Source organism: Protopterus annectens, chromosome 6.part0 (genome assembly GCF_019279795.1).
Source record: "Protopterus annectens isolate FY-2018-M chromosome 6.part0, PAN1.0, whole genome shotgun sequence".
Classification (NCBI taxonomy): Eukaryota; Metazoa; Chordata; order Ceratodontiformes; family Protopteridae; genus Protopterus; species Protopterus annectens.
Genome location: NC_056737.1, coordinates 155,044,888 through 155,065,449, shown reverse-complemented (window position 1 = coordinate 155,065,449; position 20,562 = coordinate 155,044,888). Strand labels below are relative to the sequence as shown.

At 37.5% G+C, this 20,562-nt stretch overlaps 1 protein-coding gene across 3 annotated transcripts in view; it reads right to left on the bottom strand.

The window, feature by feature from the left end:
• The window catches only part of NPAS3 (neuronal PAS domain protein 3), a 2,415,438-nt gene that overhangs the window by 85,987 nt on the left and 2,308,889 nt on the right, over positions 1-20,562 (bottom strand). For all 3 annotated transcript variants that reach the window (XM_044073889.1, XM_044073888.1, XM_044073890.1), the window contains exon 7: positions 374-567. In XM_044073889.1, the coding sequence (XP_043929824.1) occupies positions 374-567 (194 nt within the window). The remainder of the gene's footprint in view (positions 1-373; positions 568-20,562) is intronic.

Sequence of the window (20,562 nt, the reverse complement as noted above, 5' to 3'; positions counted from 1 at the left end):
TGTTTAAGTCGGAGAGTAATACATGTCAAAAAATTACATTACTTTTAAACATTCAAATGTACTATTTCTAGAGTTTGCAGTCTGAATTATAGACGATGGAAAAAAAAACACCCTCTGGGAGTTAATAGTTGTTTTAGAATAAAAATGAATTTAGAAACATTGGTTTATTGTCTTCAGTTTTTTAAATCATCTATTTTTTAATTCAAACATTCATTTGAAAAAGCTGCTTGACATTTGAGAATCCATCATCAATAACAACACATGGAATTAAATTGCCATCTGAGTTCTTGTAAATTTCTTTCTAATTCATACAAGTGGAAGGTAACAACATATGACTATAGTACTTCATACTTAGATGAAAACAGTTACATACCTATTTTCACAGTAAACAATATTGAGGTCCATATTTACTCTTGTAACAAACATCTGGCAGTCAATTCTGACTTCGTTGATTGTGGGAGGGGGCAAGGCATGAGCAACAACTACAAGCCCCATTATTTGGTTAGGGATTGTCCGCCCATGAGACAGTGACATTCTCAAACGTAACCGTCCAGTTATATGAATCACCTGCAGATAAGAACATTATTTTAAATTGCTATATTTACTTTCAAGCAAAAGAACACAATTTCTGTCTTCTATGAAGAATAACACTAATTTTTGTCTGTGGTTAATAATCTCAGGAGTTTGACATTAACCAAGTGCAGCTATTTTCGTGATCTCATGATAAAAGGCCCAGCCTCCTCATAGAGTATAATAAGACTAAATTTATTACGTTAAGCTAGTTTCATGTACAAAACATAATTTTGCAACATCTCTAACACAGCAGAAATAGTCTGGTTTGTTTTACCTTAGTAATTTTTCAGTTTCATTATGGTTTTGGTTCATTTCAGTCTGGCATGTAAAGTCAAGCCCACAAGATTCAATACATTTCCACTTATACTATGCATCCACATTTTAGTAAATCTACTGTCCTTCCATTAAGGTATATGGCAGAGTAGTTTTTGTAAAGGCACTTGAGTTTACTTTCTCAGATTTCTAACTATGCACAGACCAATACGTGGATTGCCCATTCCTAATTGTGCAGAGTTATACATCACAGAGTCACTGAAAGAGAAGTAATGACATAGTGTTGTGTTTTACAAGCAGCCAATAATAGCCTGGATGTTTGTTGTAGGTAACCTTACTTATTTATTCACATCCATAAAATGCATAAATTCCAGGCTCCTGAACAAAATAACGAACTAAAATAAATAATAGGGGGTTTTTAATACTGCTAGCAGACATGCACAGCTGGAAAATGATGCATTAGAGAGAAAAGATTTGGTTTGTAGTCTGAAGTCTCAAAAATATTCACTAAAGGATCTGCATATCAGCATTTGGATAAACTCCAAAACAGATGAAGCCTGGTACACTGTAAACAAGTACCTGTAGATGTTGCTGTAGTCCGTATTGCTATGGGACAGTCAGAAGCAGAATGTTAGAAAAGGTACAGATAAATGCTCTCTTAGCTATATAAGGATATGGCAAACTCTAGTAGAATGGCTTTTCTGCTCTAGCAACTTCCTGATTAAGGCATCAGTTAATTAGAATGGAAAATGTCCAGTTACTGAACAACTGAAATAGGGTGACAGAAAAGATGGGAGCCTGAAATGGCAACTGAATTGTGGTACAGGGTAGAAATATGGCAAGTATATAAAATACATGGCTCAAAGGTGGTATCAGAATGGTAGGTATGACAAATACGGTTTTCAACAGAGTGGTGAAGCATGTTACAGTACATTATTCTGGTAAGCACAAATTAATTAAGGATATTCATTTAGTTTTTGAGCAACACAGAAACTACATAAAATTAGATGAATGATAAAGTGATTCTATATCTAAATAGCAGAACTAGTATTTCAGGCAATAATTTATGGATGTGTGTGTGTGTGTGTGTGTGTGTGTGTGTGTGTGTGTGTGTGTGTGTGTGTGTGTGTGTGTGTGTATGAGTGTGTGTGCCTGTCTGTAGATGCATGTGTGTAAACATGTATATGTGGGTTTGTGCCCATTGAGTTCTCAGGTGGATTATGTTTTTATACAAAACCAAGCAAACTGTGACTGTGAGCTTACAATACAAAAACTGCTAAAATGTATACATATATTTTCCTTAGATGTACTTAAGTCACTAAGTAACCTCTCTAAGACAGTGGTTTATTTATCTATTTGTATTATTTTTCTCCATGCCACTTGCCAGCCGTTAGCCTTCCTGTGATGGATCAGACTATTTGTTCACCTATGGGACTGACAGCCAATCACAGGAAACTGTCATCTAAGCAGCCATCAGGCCTTTGTTAACACAGTACTAATCCCACCCCTAGTGACCGACATGCACACCTGCATAAGTGAAGGCCTGCACATTTCCTCATATGGCCCATGAAGGCTACCTTATGAATGCATCCACAAGCATGTTATTCTAATAAATGGTAATCCTTCTATGCAATATTGTGTAAAACAGGTAGGTCAGGCAGAACTGTCTCTACAGAGCAGGATACATTTTGTCCTTTTATTTGTTGCTTCCTGTGTTTTTGTGGTAAAGCTAAATGTTTTACCACAACACATTAAACCTCAGAAATAAAAGTAAGTTTTACTGTACTGCATGTGTTAACAAAGTTAGAGCTCTGGTCTTTTGGGAGAAACATGAAACAAACGGAGCTAGATGTATAATAAGAAAAGTACAGCATTGCTGACTACAGATGAGAAACAGGATGAGTTAGCACAGATCATGGTATCAAAAATGGTTAAACATGACACAGAGTAGTATTACTTCTCATCAGTAATGGATGATTCTTCTCTAAATATTAGATCATCAAGTAAGTAGGAAATACAGTGAAAGGGTCTGTACTGATCCTGACATTTCCCCAACTGTTCTAATAAAGTCAAGTCTAAGCTAAGTGTAGGTTTTGTTGTTAATGCTTCTATTTAAAATAGGTGGGTAACTTACCTGGCCTAAGTGTTTGCAAAGCAAATACCAAGAGAAAGAAAGGTGAGGGCCTAATCTGTTCTTCACAAAGACTTTAACCCCACACATCTTGGTGACAGGCAGGAACAAGATCTGAAGCCGGACGTAGGAGAACAGCTTTGATGAGCAGTACACAGTACAATGAGAAGTAGTGACCGTGCCCAGATCGCAGGGATTCAAAGACAATGTACTGTGCATGTCTGTGTATCTGTGTGCCACTTCATGAAATTAACAGAGCTGTGTAATAGTGCAATGCTTGCAAAAACAGGTAGAAATGGTTAAAAGACAACTATGCTATAAACATCATTTCGTTTTCCCAGAATTTATTTATTTATATTTATTTACCATGGTAGTGCACAGATCAATACAGACAGTCAACAATGGGGATGGGAGGGGTTAATAAGGGTAAAATGAGAACATAGGGATCATTTTAGGGATCCCAAGCTGAGCCCAAATTCTGTCAGTACATATGCATGCTGTTTACCTACTTCAGTGCACGTTAGGTCTGAATAAAATCTTGCAATATTTCTTTACAGATTTGTTTATCCTGTAATTATATCATGTTATCATTCACATGTTATCATTTTTAGTCCAAGAAAACCTCAATATTGCAAGAAATGTGTAGACAGTCATTCTGTTCCTTTCACTGGACTTATAAAATGCTGACTGAGGTCAACACAACTCTTAAAGAGGGGACAGTCATAGTTGCTTTCTATTCTTCCCTCTAGAATCACAAACTTACAAAGTGTTTGGGAATTCATAGGTATTTTTCTGGGTAGTATCAAACTGAAGAATCCTAATACCAGTCACAGTGAATGAGAAATTATCTAATCATATTTTTCATTTCGAAAATCAAATATAACCACTACTTTTCAGATGACAAAGAAACTGTTTATGCCAGTCTATTATAAACAGATACAAACCAAAGACTGTCACTGGAAGAAAGGTGCACACTCTATGGAGAGATTCTCAGAATATACATTCATTCTGAATACTTTCAGTCTTCACAAATGCAAAGATAATCTTGCATAAGAGGATACGTCATGATAATCTTAAAAGGCACAGATTACATTTTGGAAACAGAAAGTTTATCCTTAAAATAACATTACACTACTGTGTCCACAGTATCAGGTCATTTTGGGTTAGAACAAAATACATTTAGAAATATCGACTTTCAAATATGTCAGATATGCAAGGACATTAGCATACTATCCAAAAAAGGATAAGAAAACTATATTATATATGTGTGTATTTTTTCAGTTTTTGTTTGCAGTGTTGCCTTCACAGCTGTATGAACAAAAATACTTTCGGGAAGATAATTTGTATCACAGAGAAAAGTTACAGTCCATTGTGGCAGTATTCCATGACTTAAAATCGCATCTGCCACTGTATACAATCATTGCAAACAGATGCAATTCATAGAAATGCTTTAGCAATAATCTTGCTTCCTCCTCAAGAACAGATCAGAAATGTTGCAGATAGTCTGGATGGATGATACAGATGCATAAGATGTGAGCTATGATTATTAGGTAATTACTTTTCTTCTGTCCAGTGCTAACACGCATGAAGAAAGTAGTGTGACATGGCTTGAAGTTAACCAGGTATCTATTAAAGTGATCATAGTGCCGACATACCTGGGAAAGAACTCCAGAGTAAAACACAGCCACTGCATTTCAGGAAAGACAAATGCTGAGCTGTCCCAGTGGATTAAGAGCACTTTAGATGGATTCATGACTGACATGGAAGACATCACCACTAAGGAATGTTAATGCAACACAGTTTTTGTGTGTTCATGCAAGCAATGAAATGCTACATGGCTGCCACTCCAGAAGGTGAGTGCAGCAAAGTGCCGACTCAGACCATCATTACAATGGGGAGGAAAGTAGGAAAGGAGAAAAAACACACAATGTTATCCACACAGTAAAACTGAATAGGGAAGGAATTTTTGACATAGAAAAGAGAAAGGCTTGAGGGGCAGGTAGAAATCAGTTGCCACATGTAAGTGGTAAGGATGATATTGGATTGACACAGGCAGACAGAGTGTGCACTGCTGGTGATGGGAAGGGCTGTACAATACACAAGGTATGGGAAATGACACAACAGTTAAGGGAACACCTGGATGGAGGTAGATGGTTATGTCTAATGCACAGCATGACTTATCCATGCACTGTCTTGCATAACCTGGATGTGATAATGCATACATTGTTTTATTCCATGTTGTCTTTGTCAGGGGCAGAGTTGTGGATCAAACACTGTCTCTTCAGCAGTGCCATGATGTCCAGAGCCCACCTGCACCTCCCATGTAGTATCATTACTGCCTATAACCCTACAGCTTGACCTTGCACTGCTGATTCTGATGACATGCTGGGACATGTCAACATTGCACATCTCACAGAGATTTTACTTCAGATGTTTGGTACATATTTCAGAATCCTGCCTGATATATTTAGGCAGAGGAAGTGCTCCTTCAGTTGTCCAAACAAATGCTCAATGACATCATACTTCTCTACATGGGTGGTGTTGTACAGCATCAGTACCATTGTCCGGGGTTATGGATCGGGGTCATTATCCATGGCACCAAAGCATATCCATCATCACCTGCAACATACAACACTCACATCATTACATGTGGCCTGCTCCCTGCTTGTGTGGCATGTTTGCATACTGCCCCGTATCACCTACCTATGAATGCATTTACTGAATAGATGACCCAGAGAGATGTTCTCCCAACATGAGCCATTGGCATTGTTGGGCATTTGTCATATGTGTGAAGCATGAGAACTGTCTGGGTGGTGCACAGACATATTACATATAATGCCTTGAGAGGTGCAGATGATCTGGCAGGTCAGGGAGTGTAAGCTCTTTCTTTTGAGGTATCTCTATCCCTGTGGACCAGCTGGGGCCTTGATAGCAATATATGTTTACTCTATGGCTCCCAGGATCTGTGGACAAGAGGCAGTGCTGTAAAACAGCTGCATAGTCATAGTTCTCTCGTCTGCAATCATGACATGTCAAGGAACTGGTGTTGGCTCCACAAGGTTGACATCCAAATATGACTAACGTCCCCCGTAGGACTCAAGAAAATTCCTCATAGATAAGCTGTCTAATGCCACAAACACCTATGTGTCATCTAGGGGTAGACAAGCTACCTGTTCTCCTTTGATTACATTTATAGGTAACACAGTCTGTCTGACTAGCTCTTGTAAGGGCCATCTGTCCACCCTTTATTAGTCCACTGTCAGTGATTCCTGAGATGCTGGCATGCAAGGTTCTGATAGTGCCTTCTGTAATGTTGTGGATGTTATGATGGTGTGTTGTTCAGCAACGGCCAAAACTACTCCTACAATATCCACAGATGTTTACACCAGAAATCCCCATGTCACCTTTTCAGGTGCACAGAGTGGTACAGCTTTTTAAGGAGATGTGAGGTTTTACAAGAACCAGTATGAACACATGAACTTCACTGTTTTGCTAAAATAAAGGCATGCTCTTGGAGTTTCTATTATTTCATAAAATTTCAGTGAATTTCAGATACAAAATAATAGTTTTATGCAGCTATTAGAGGAAATTTTAAAATATTTTTGTCCTCAAATCTGAGGACATTTGCCATTTTTTTTTTACATGACACAAGCACCAAAATAGGGATTGTCCTGCATAAATAGAGACAGGTGACAACCTTACCTGGTGTTCATTCTAAGGTTGCATCATGGCAAACTACAACTCTTTTGTACATTTCTGAATCCCTGTACTATGCTTGATGTTGTCATTTGTATAATTCATGTGATTTATTTGCATGGGATTCCTTGTTTTAGTATCATTTTACAGCCATCTACATGTGCTGCATACTGCACCATTTTCTCACTTGTGTGGCCTTGTTGTGTCTCTGAAGGTAACCATATGAAATATCGGGACCGACTAGAGGGAGTCCTGAAACACGGAGAATGAATGGCCAAAAGATCGGACTTGTACATATCAAGTGTGGGATGCCATTTCTTGGAATTACCTCATGCATGGGGTTTGCAGGGGGCTTGTCCTCCTTTGTCTCTGAAGGTAACCATTTGAAATGTTAGGACCCACTAGAATGAGTCCCAAAAGATGGACACAGAATAGTTGAACAATTGGAATTGTATATATCGAGTCTGAGGTGCCATTTCTTGGAATGTTTCCTTTTCTGAGGTATGGCAATCTCAGAATTCATATATATAAGTTTAGGGTGCAGGCGCCTTTCAAATGAAAAGGTTTCTCTTTAGTACTGCACTGTTTGCGTAGTTTCAGGATCAAAATTTTATACTTAAACTACCAGTTTTTAAATCAAAACTGTTTTACAAATTAGTAATTGGGGAATGGTGAAGCTTTAAGATACTCTGAAGTGCTGTTTCCTTTAACTGGGTTTGACTGAATTTTATTTTGTGAAACATCAGTGGCTGAGCAACCTATATTTGGGGATGCTTTATAATAACTGCAAAGTATGTTTCCTGTTTTAGATTAAGTCACGTACACTGCAGTGGCGGTTTTATGTGATTTCACTGAAAGGCAGAGCCCCTTCATATCATTCTTCATGAATGTAACCAATTCCAAAAATGCCACTGTAGTCTGTCCACTCTCGATTAGTGACATGAGTAGTAACATAGTAAATCTCCAGGTACCAGTTGATGGATACTGATTTCTAAATTCTCAGTTTGCCAGTGTTCTCCTAAAATCATCAGTCTTTCTGTAAACTGAAACTGTTCATTATTATTTTATGGATAAAAAAATGTAATCAGTCATGGGTCACCCCCCCCCTCAAAAAAAAATAAAATAAAATAAACATAAATAATGACATGGTAAAGGCCACCAAATATGCCACCAGCTTCCTACTTATATTCACAGTGGAGTGCCCATTTCAGCAGTGTCTTGTTTTTAAAATAAAGTAAACCATTCCCCTTTGTGTGTATTTATCTATGAGACTCTTGGGGGTGTTCGCTTCTTACTTGTTCAGCTAGTATACTGCAGGGACGTCACACATTCCCTGTACTTCCTGTATTCACACACAGTGAAAAAAATCATGCTCAGTATCCTTTTACAATAAAAAAACTCTCCATTCATATCCATAATGCTACAAAGCTACATGCCTCCCTGAGCTATGAGCTACTACCATCTCTGCCTCACAAGACTGGGCTTCAGTCCAGACCTCTGTCTATTCTCTGTGCCTGCAGTCTGCAAGTTTTCTCTGTGTCTGTGTGGCTTTTCATGGTAGTTCACTTAGGTTGCACCTCCCAAAAAACATGCTGGTTGATTGGTGTTGTACACTAGCTATATGTGTTACACTTACCCCTTGCTATTGTGGTCTGAGTTACAGCCGTGAAGGGCCCAAAACAGATCATTTCACTTAAGGTTGAAGAGGGCTGGTCACAAAGTTAAAGTGTGACTGATGTGGAAAGAATTTGAAAGTCTGCCCATTTTGAGTTATCATGTTTAGGATTAGTATTTCAATTGCCTTAATGATTGTAAAAGCAGCCACCTCAGTATACGTAGGTAAGAATAATTTGTAGAGAGTCAAGAATTTACTTACTGCATGGTTTGTTTATAAAAGAAAAAAAATAGCCTAATTGAGGTATTGAACTGTGCTGTCTAAAGCAGTGACAGAAGAATTTGATTAATAGCCTTCATTAAACAAACATTGTGAACATAATTCATTTGCATTTTGTATACAGGAAGAATTATCATAATGGATGAGTATCATATCGGATTATTAAATATTTTGCTGAGCATGGGGCCTGTACGGCGATATGGGAATTGTGTCATGTACTTGGATATCTTGGAGGGCATAAAAAAAAGTAACAAGTCATGAACGATTTGAATCATACACAAAACATATTTTTTTGTATGTGTTTGGGTGTCTATGTCTGCAAGTGTGCTGGAAAATAAGAGAATTGAACCAGCACAAAAATATAGATATACTGATACTCCTAAGCAGGAAAGTACTACACAACACACATGGTGTCACTGAACAGTGAATGGTACAAAACATCACACAGGCTGAATAATGGCAAGAATGTAATTATGCTAGTGAATGTGAAAAATTATAACTAACTGTCATAAACAGTATGCAGAATTCTTCCAGCTCGATCGGCAAGCATACATCTGACAGAGTAATCTTTCTGAACCACTTTCTTGCATGCTAGGGCTGCAAGCATCTTCAAAAATTCTTGGTGATGGGTACCACTCCTGTTGCAGCAGTGAATTAAAAGTCAGTCTGAAATGTCCACACATTCCTACATCTATTGCTGAGTATTGCTGAGCTCCACAGGTTGCTACTAGGTATGTGGTCCACCAGACCACTGACATGTCAAATCTAGTCTAATTTCCCAATTGCACTAAAAAACTGTTTCAGTTTCTTGCTCAAAGATGCATGCTAGGCAAATGACATCTGTTAGAATAAAACCTTGGACCACAGGGAGTAGCTCATGAACAGCTCATAGGGTTAATCCTTTGTGCCAACTGATAAATGAGTGATGGGTGTCTCAGACCTAAGTGCATCTGCTACTACATGAGCTTTGTGGAATTTGAAGATGGCATTCTTCTCTAGTTCACTGTTGACCATCACATCTCTAAAAATGACTATCTTCCTGAGAAAAACACTGTGAAGTTGACTTTGGGTACAAAAATACATAAGCGAACCCTTCCATGTAGTATATTAAACCTTCTGGATTCTGTTGCATAACTGTGAGCCCTATGGCCAGTAAATGAATGGAGGAAGGTAACTATTTTACAATTATTATTAAATATATAATATTATTACATTTATATTGAAGGAGAATCTCATCCCTTTGGTGTTGCTGAATACAGATTATGACATATTAAATAAAGTGTCACAATTATGGGACTCAAGGTTTGGAGGTATCTGGGTGGACAAAGTAAAGCAGTTGTAGAAGTTGTTGGTATTAATTGGCAAGTAGTATAAGAAACTGGTGCTATAAAATCTGATAAGTTCCTCGTAGGGATATATTTAAGGTGTTCAGTAATGAAGTACATGGGGCAGTGATGACTTATATGGCTTTGATGAGAGATTTAATAACATTTATTAAGGTTTCATTTGAATGTACTAGGTTAGAAACTATTGTAAATGGTTCATCTGGAAATGAAACAGTTATCAAAATGGCTTAAATTACTTTTTTAATTTAATAATGAATACCACAGTAGTTAGAGTGCAGGAATTAGTAAAAGGGGGTGTGAATGAAAGCCATTTGATGATTATAAGTTTTCCATCATAATGACTTATGTAGATGATGTTTTGACAAATGCTCTTAGTTATGAATACTATTAGAAAACTATATTATGGAAAGCAAAATTTGGGAACATGTACAGGATAAGAGGAAATAGCATGATAAAGTTATAGAGGGTATAACATTGCACCTTGGGCAACTTTAAACAGATAAGATACGGATCTTGTGTCGCACAAGCGCTAAAGACTAACTCCAGATTTCCTTTTGTGAAATTTTTGTGGAGATTGTTTCAGTTTATAAGTACTAACTAGGCTATTTATCTGACAGCATCTGAAGAGGCCTAGCCTTACATTCCCATGATAGTTTTACTGCTTGTATTTTGCATTCAGATAACCCAGAGACAGACTGAACCAGGATAATTTGAGCCATTTACATGTTTCCCCTATCTGTAAAAGACAGGGGTGATGAACTGGAATGAATTTGTGGTTACCTATAATTCATCAAATTATGTTTGGGGACACTAAGAGAAGTACCTTGCTTTATGTGGGGTGGAAGAAAGTAGCAAAGAAACAGTATTTTCTGTGATGCATACCTACCCCTTCAGCATGTTTTACTTATTCTGCAAAAGAGACTGATGCACTTGCAGATGTGAAATATCTCTTTCAGAACAGGTTCTGTTAGAGACCTATGTGTGAGGCAGAGATTACCTTTCAGTAACAGACAACCTGCAAAGTCATTAAGATTTAGGTCCCCTCTTTTTTTTAACTGAGAAAGTGTTGTGGTTATTACAGTTATGACAAGTGTTTGGACAGGTACATGCCACAAGGTGCATTATACATAATTAGCGGCCAAGTACAAGGGAGTGATTCCATCCCTGGTCTTAGATTTAATACTTTTAGATACAATCAATGCAGTGAAAAATAACTTCCTTACAACAGTGAATATGTGGAAATCAAAGGACAGTTCATTGTCAACATGGGATCACTAGCTACTGGGTTAATTTTCATGGGTGTGTTGTTAATGTGATAGTCACAAGGGTCATCTGTAAACTTAGTCAGCCATAAACCCTTAACATTAGCTTTAACCTCTGAGAAGAACCCTTCATGGGTTTTGTTTGTGAGCCAATTTGCTATCCAATAAGTTGCATAAGGATTGACATTTAACTTTGAGAGTTTTCTATGATCTCTGAGTGTGGGATAGTGATGAATACCTTTGTAAGGCCTAGATGTGTGGTATGCACTGTTTTGCTTTCATTCATTGCTTCAGTAATGTTTTCAAAGAAGTTGGCCAGGTGAAGTAGGCAACACCCACTCTTGACCAATCCAAACTGGGATGGGTTGAGAATCTGTAGGTTACCTATATCCTTGTTTATTAATTCTATAATAATCCTTTTCAAATTTACAGATGAGAATGGTCAGGCTTATGGGTCTATAATTACTTGGACCCATTGAAGCCCACCTTTGTTCAAGGGAATGACTGTTGCTGTCCTCCAGTAATCTGGCATGAAGTCTGTTCTGAAGCTGATATTGAATAACTTCTGTAGCAGGTCAGACAAGTCATGTTTCAGGCTGAGCAGTAGATATTTGGTATGTTATCAGTCACCACATAGTGCTCTTGGCCTTTGATAGGGCCTTAAGAACTGCTGCTTAGGAGATATGAGGGGTTATGGATGTGGGTATGTGATCTGTGAATAGTGCAAAGGAGGGAGTGGTGAAGTTACAACTAAATTTGTCCACTAGTACATTGGCTATGTGTTCTTGGTCTAAGTATGTGATATAACTTACTATTGGCTCTGCAAAGTGCTGAGTATTGGTTTTGAGATTTCTAATGTAATTGAAGAAAGCTTTGAGGTTATCCTTTACATGAGTTGCTATTTTTACCTGATATCTAAATTTAGTTAATTTGATTGTGGTCCAGAATTTAGCAGGACATTTTTTGGCATGTAATGAGTTTTTTTTTCTTTTTTTTCTTTTATTATAGATTCTGTTTATATGGGTCTATATTAGAACATCGAAGTTTCAAAACTTCGAATGTTCTGATATCGACCCCTATTCAGCGAAAGCTGAAAACATCGAACATACAGAACAGCGAATTTTTTCCTAGGGAAAAATCTGCTGTTCCAAAACACATACACACAACACAAGCACAACAAACAAACAGCAATCCACACACATACACCTAAAATCTTACACCTAACCCTACACTAAACTATACACACCACTAACTATCCACTTACCTTACCCAAAGCCTAACCCTAAGGTCTGTCACTATCGCACAATCACCTCACCCGCGCTCTAACCCTAACTCACCTACCCCACCCTAACCCTTACATCCACACAATCGCATACATACCTAACCCACGCCCAAACCCTAACTCACCTAACCTGCCCTAACCCTCACATCCACACAATCGCACACATACCTAACCCACACGCTAACCCTAACTAACCTAACCCGCACTCAATCAAACACTTACCTGAACCCGACCCGTAACTTTCCACCACAGCGCTGAAAATACCGAAGCAACAGAAACGGACAACCGAATTCTTTCCCTAGGAAAAAATTTGGTTTTCTGTTGCTTCAATATTTTCAGCTTTCGCTGAATAGGGGTCGATATTAGAACATTTGAAGTTTTGAAACTTCAATGTTCTAATATAGACCCGTTTATACTTGGGTTTTACCTTAGGGGTTTATATTTGAGTTTTATGTTTTATTTATTTCTGAAGGGGAGGATGCATCTATGTTGCTGTTTATGTGTGCATAGAATTTAGCAGTGCATGATTCCACATAAGCAGTAGTGGCATCAAGATGGAAGGAGCTTTTCAATTTAGCCGGGTCATCACTCGTTTTAAATATATATGCTTCCTTATAATCTCTGAATACAAAAGTACTGAAAATGCTTTAGGCTTCAGTGTTATAGTAAATGTGATTGAATTGTGTCTGATTTGATGAAGTTGAAAGTTAAAATTGGTGGAAAGAAAAGCAGACCCATATTGGTAAGGACCAAATCCTGGATTTTATTGCCCCTGGTTGAGGTACAGACTATCTGGTCCAAGAAGTATGAATTAATGAAGTTCAGAAATGTCTGGGCATATGTGCTTGAGAATGTATAAGTCTCCCAGATTATAGAAAGGGTAGCTGAAGGCTCTCAGTAAAATGGTGCTTGGCTTAGTACATAGGGACTACACAGCAGTTAAGTAGGAGATAAAGGCCAAGGGGGACATACAGGAGACCTTATAGTTAGCTATAACATGGCATGGGGTTTTGTTAATAGTAAGCTGGACATGGCTGAGTTCCAGGTCATTATATCATCTAACAAGTCTGGAGATGAAGCTTTTTTATGAATATGGAGACACTGCCATCTTTAGCGGCTTAGTTTTATGTGGTGGGCCTGATGGTGGGATAGATACTGAAACCCTCAACTGAAGGAATGTTTTCTATGTTCTTGAACCAGGTCTCTGTGATGATGCACATATCAATGTTTTCCAGGGTAAGGACTGCTTAGAAAAAGAAGTTTTTTTTATAAGGCTGCTAGCCTTGAGCAGCAATAACTTAATGTTATCCAAATTCTGATTAATTATATTGGAATCTTTAGAAGGCTGACATAGCCTACAAAGGCACTATAGGGAGTAGTCAAGGATTTAACCAATATAAAAAAGTCATTGGGGGAGAGGGGCAAGGCATCCCTGTTAAAACAGATGAGACTATGTACCATCTCATACCAGGCTGAGATGTATGTATATATATATATATATATATATATATATATATATATATATATATATATATATATATATATATATATATATATACATATATATGGGTTCCCTTCAGAAGCTTGAAATACTGAATTGTTGAATTTCAGTATTTCGAGCCCAAGAAGCCAAATCCACATAACAGTGAAAGTTTTGAAGCGCAAAATGCAAAACCTGAGGTTTTGAATTTCACGCTTCTAAAGTTCTGCTATGGTCATGTATTCAGGTAAGTGTGTGTGTGTGTGTGTGTGTGTGTGTGTGTGTGTGTGTGTGTGTGTGTGTGTGTGTGTGTGTGTGTATGTTAAGGGGTTTTAGTAGGGGCTGTGGTGTGTGTCAGTGTGTTTTGTTGCTGTGATGCGTGTGTGCAAAGAGAAAGTAGCTTGTGTGGTGGTGTTTTGTGTGTGTCTGTATGCAGTGCGACCTCGGAGTGTGAACATTTAAGTTGGGAGGGGTGCAGGGGAGCTTGCTCCCCTGCTTTCATGTAGTAGAGTGATTGTGTGCGTTTGTGTCGTGAATGGTATGTGTGTGTATAGTAAAACCACGAAATTCAAAACTTCCGGTATTCAAGGTTTTGAATTTCACAGTTTTTACTTTTCATTGTTTTGTGGATTCGACTTCTTGGGCTCGAGATACTGAAATTTGAGATTTCAGTATTTCGAGCTTCTGAAGTGAATCCATATAGATATATAATATATATATATATATATATATATATATATATATATATATATATACACACACACACACACACACACACACACACACACACACACACACACACACTCACACACCTATATTCACACTGTTTTATATATGTATATATTTACGTAATAAATATATATATATATATATATATATATATATATATATGTATGTGTGTATATATAAAATCCCCTTTGAATGTCTCCGGAAGTTAAACCATATATCAAAATCAGTAATCTTTTCTACATCCTGTAGCATCAGTCTTGGTGATGGTACAATGCTGCTCAAGGTTAGATTCATACCAGACTCAGACACATAGTCAGAGAGGTCCATTATGTCACTCTTCATATAGTACAGCAAGGTAAGTCCCAAGTCATTTACACCCACGTGTACCATATGCACACTTGTGGTACAAGGACCTGACTGCTTGCAAGATGTGGTGAATTCTTAAGCATACCAGGCAACTGACTCCTTGCTCAGCCTGGTGAGTGGTGCATCAGTGTGTCTCACTATGGACTCACTATGATTAGGATATTGGATTGTGTGGAGGTTTGGCTTATGGGTTTTTGAAAATAGTCAGTGACTCTTAGATGTATTTTTCATGTTAGTTGATTCCTGTGCTTTTTGTTTATGAAGTTGTTGAGGGTACTTGTTTCTTAGGTTACATTTAAGAGGTCTTTACAGTTTAAGAAGGTTACTTTTAAAAGCCTTACCATATGTAGGTCTTTGTATTTGGTCTGAGCTGTCTGTGCTTTGTTTAATGTTGTGTGGTGTTGTACTAACAACCTGCTTGTTGTTTGCTGTGGCTTTATAACACAGTTTTATCTCAAATAACATTGTATGACTACATCTCTCACACACTGTGTCTACTGGTTTAAGTAGTTGGTGGTTGTCAGTAAACAAGAGGCAATTACAACACTGTCTCAGGATGCCCATTTTAAACAGGCTGGCTACAGAGATGGTTGGAAAGTACGAATCCATAATACATGGGCCTTGTACCTATGGGTCTGGAGTTGATTTACTGGAGGTGCTACTTGTCTAAAACACACAATCTAACTCTACACTTGTTGAGCAACATAAAATGTAATGCATACCAAAGCTGCTTCTTACAGCTACTGACTATTTAAAGTTCAATATGAATGGGGGGGGGGTTAAAAAGTGAAATTTAAGGCTCTAAATGCTTACATGCATATACTGCAATTGGTTGTGTCACTGCACAGTGGTCATCGTCACATCAAATCAACTTATATCTACCTCAAAAAATAAGCAACAAAATGGTCAATAGAGCAAACCAGCCAATAGCAAAGCACTTGGATTTTGCCTTTCTTGCAAGTAAGGCCCACAACTAGCCTGGAAACTTTTTGGCACTAGAAGGATCCAGTAAAATAATTATATCAAAAAACTAACAATTTTATCAGTAAAACAATGCAGGCAGTATCAGTACACTCAGTATTAAGACATTATATCAAAGGTAACTCAGCCTACTGTCTCTGGTTTCAGTTAGAATACTCCAATCCATTTGTATTAATTCACAGTTTAAGGACTGACTACATTTCATATGAAACTACCAGTTAAAGCTGATGAAATACAAAATGATGGAGAAGAGTATTTGTATAGTAGTTGGGTATAATGTACCTGAAAGAATAAAGCCATTTCAATTCCTTTTGGGAAATGGTATCAGAGACAAGACAAACAGATGTGTTGTAAATAATCTCAATGAATAACATTGTAGATGGCTGTACCAATGCAAAAGGGAGAATATATGATATTCTCTGTTATTCTTTATGTACAAAAACACAGACAATATGATGTGTCATTTTTCTTGTTTATGTTATACAGTTTATGAGTTTTTTGTTTTGTATACAATTTTAAGAAAAGGAAGCCACGGTGGTACAGCAGTAGCATTGTTACCTCAGAGCAAGAGGTTCTCCCGTTCTATTCTGGGCGGGAGCGCCTTCTGTGTGGAGTCTGCATGTCCTCCCCATGGTCGAGTGGCATTGGAAAGACATGCGTAGAATGGGCGTGCTTTCATTGAAGGTTGGGCGTCGAGCTGGCACCTCAGCACCGTAGAAATCTACTGCCAATCATTAGTGGATCGGAGTTCTGCTGTGGCGACCCCTAACCAGGAAAAGCCAAAAGAAGAACATACAATTTTAAAAAAAAGAACTCCTACTCTTTTCAAGTGAGGAAGATTTGCTATGTTGCACCAGCGTGGCAGAGACTCTGCAGTAGTTAGAGGGTGACAGTGGAATGGTAACTACACTAGCTGCCAAATTGTTAAAAACATACTGTCAAGTGGTGTTTTGGTTAATACTATTCTGAAAGAGATGATTTACAAGGCTGAACCCTCTGATAGAGCTGCCTTGCCATGAAGTGATATCACTAAAACAAAGTTTCCATATGGAATGGAAGCTTGAGGGAGCAGTGGAGAGATCAGATGAACTTTTCCAGGATAAAGAACTTTCCAGGGGTGTGAACAGGAATCCAGATATCACTGGGCATACACAGATCATAAAGAATCCAGCAATTTTTTAAAGGAAGAGTCAACCACACAATTTAGGAATGGTTGGGGAAAGATACACATAATGAATAAATTGTGGACGTTGTTATTCAATCTAAATGGAAGATAGGAGATAAGTGCATGTTTTCTAACTAGAGAGCTACAACACTGTGCATTACGCATTATAACATTTTGCTGAAGATCTTACAAGTAATAATAATGGGGATAGAGAAACTGATGGTCTGAATTAATCTATGAATTAAGAATAGACATGTAATAGAAATGTTATTAACATTTTGTAAAATATGCAATATATGAAAATTCATGAACTGAGATTTGACAGCTGGTTGAGTAAGAAAGCTGAAATGGAAAAAAAGATGTTAAGCCAGGTTACCATGTGAGTGAACTAAAAGGAAGAATATTGGTTTGGTTGTCAATGAGAAAGTAAAGGTATAGGGGACGCAGTTAAAATGATATCTACTTAGGTAAAGGTATAGGGAAGGATGTCAAAACAGTTGGTATATAGTTTTTAGAGAATGCAGTGAACGTTTTAGGCATTAAAGGAAACCTCCACCTTATAACTCTAAAAACATGCTTTTTTATTGCATCCTTGTTTTCTGAGCTATTTTAATGCATCAACATTACTTCAAGTGCTTATTTTACAATTTTAATGTGTTTCCCTCAAAATGGCAGTTGATGGGGCCTGCCTTGGTAATGTGATCTTGTTTTCTTGCTTACATTCCTTTTTCCCAGAATATATTTTAAGTCCTCTTTATATGAGTCATGATAGACATATGGAATTGGTGGTGTTTTCTCATGCAATTAAGATAGAATGGCAGGACTGTGAAACACTGCCATCTAAACACATCTTCTGTAACAGAGCTACTGCTATGTTTCCCTGCCTGAGCTTCATTTATGTGTCTGTCTGAGCTTGTTCTGTGCTATAAATAGCTGTTAGCTACTTCCAGCAAAATAAAGTAAGTAAATAGCAGGCTTTTGTAAAGGGATTGTTTTGTAGTTCAAAAAAAATTGACAGACCTTCCCTCACACTCTCATGCTGAGGTCTGAAAACTATCACTCCAATAAATGATTCCTGCTGTAAATTTACAGATGACATATAGTAGGACGCCAAACTAAGTCTGTCTGCTATTTCCTAATGCCTTCGCCTTAAAGTTTTTTTCTCTCTCTCAAGAAAAATGCAGAATTAAAATGTGCTTCACTAGTTATTTAATTATTTTTGTCATGTTCATCCACCTTTTTTTTATTTCATATTTTTTTATACTTCAATAATCAGGAAAATGAACTGGTTTTAGGAGCCTTTTCAGCTACAACTCAGGCTACATTGGCAAAGATAATAACAAGTAGTAAATGCACTTTTCAATACAAAAAGAAAAATACTGACATAAAGACATTTACAAAGACTGCATGTGCAACACATAGTCATTGTGTGACAGTGAATACGTAAAACGTTAAGCAATATTTACTACAATGTATACCTTAATAATGCTTAACTCTGCTATGTTAAATTTATTATAAATAATGTTTTGCATGCACCTATATTGCATATGTATGGGTCTATGTCAGATGACTGAGTTTTCAGAAACTTGAAATTCACATGGTCAAGACCATGTGATTGAGTTTCCAAAAACCTGAACATCGAAAAAAAAAAAACACAGACACAAAAAAACTGACTTATTTAAAAGTCTCCCCCCGCCACACCCACTGTAAATTATATCTACCAACTCCAACACTGCACTACAGTAAGGGAAAGGGTAAGTTTCACTATCTGGAACTGTACCATGATCTCCATTCAAAAGCTTTGGGTTTTCAAAAACTCGATCATATGGTCTCGACCATATGAATTTCAAGTTTCTGATAGGGACCCATATACATTTACATATATAGTATGTGTATGTGTACAGTAGATATAAATGTTTACACACCCCTGTTAAAATGCCATTTTTTTGTGATATAAAAAATGAGACCACAATAAACCATCTTTTCAACAATCTAACAGTCTAACTTAATGGTAGGTTGCATTTCAGCATCTGTACAATTCACTCTGAATTATCTGCTTGTACATTGCCTCGTAGTGCTCTTGACTTCCTGAGGGGCATGGCAGCAAAGAACTAGATTCCCCTACCCCTTCAATGGCTTTAATTACCCCACTTTGTCTCTCGTAGTAATGCATAACTTAATTTCAGTTTCCAGGCACTGGTAAAGGTTTTTTCAGAGAGCCTGACACTACGTTCACACATTTTAACCTAATAGACAATCTAAACGTAGTTTCTGCCTACCTTCTGCTTGATTGTTTTTTTCCTGCTCTGTCATAGTCTGATACAACCCACTCCATTTGCTCTCCCTAAGTCTCGGGCTTATTCTGTTCTCCCATTCTCACCCACCCCCTCCTCCATCCGATTTATAGCTATAGACACCACACCCCTTTCTCCAATCTCCAATAAAATTCACAACCGCACCCCCCACTCCTTCCACCACACCAGCTCCAATTTATAATGTTATTAGACATGATAGACTAAACAAAACAGGTGGTGGTGCACCAGTTATGTTTAAAGACTCTCTAAACTGAGAAAAAGTAAACTGCACATCTCCAGACATCCCCAATGTAGAAATTCTCACAACCCAACTGCAAATAAATCCTCATAAAACCATAATAATCATAGCTGCATATTTATCCCCTGGCAACAATCTTCCCAGCATAGAACTTCTCCTCTCCTGGTCCACCTACACATTCGATCATGAAACTATCATCCTAGGTGACTTTAATCTTGACTGTCTCTCCTGATCCTCAAACTGCTCTACCAAATGAATCAATTTGTACAATTTCTCCTAAGTTATGAACTGCCCCACTTGCTCTGGACTAGATATTAACTAACAAGTCAAACCAGAGTGACCAAGCCGACTGTCTTCCTATTAACCTTAGTGACCACACCCTTACATTTCTATTTAGAAAAATAATTCAAACCCAGTCTGGCAATCCCATCAAATACATCCACAGTAAGAAACATTTCTACCCTGACCTAGTTAATCTATTATTAAAACATTGTGACTGGTTACCATTAAATAACCTAAACCTGGACCTTGCAGTAGAATTCTTTAACAACAAATTTCTTGAAACACTAAACAGCTTAGCCTCAACCAGGAAAATTCACACCAAAGCCAAACAACTACCATGGCTATATCATGATGCAAAACAGCTGATTAAACAAAGGGACAAAGCAAAAGCCCTATACTTATCCATCAAAAACAAAACTGACCTCACCTCTTATCAGCAATTAAGAAATCAAACTAAGAAAAAAAAATAACAATGATAAAAAACACTACTTCCAAACCTCTCAACAAAAGTTCCTACACAACCCACAAAAATATCTAGCAAACAGTAAA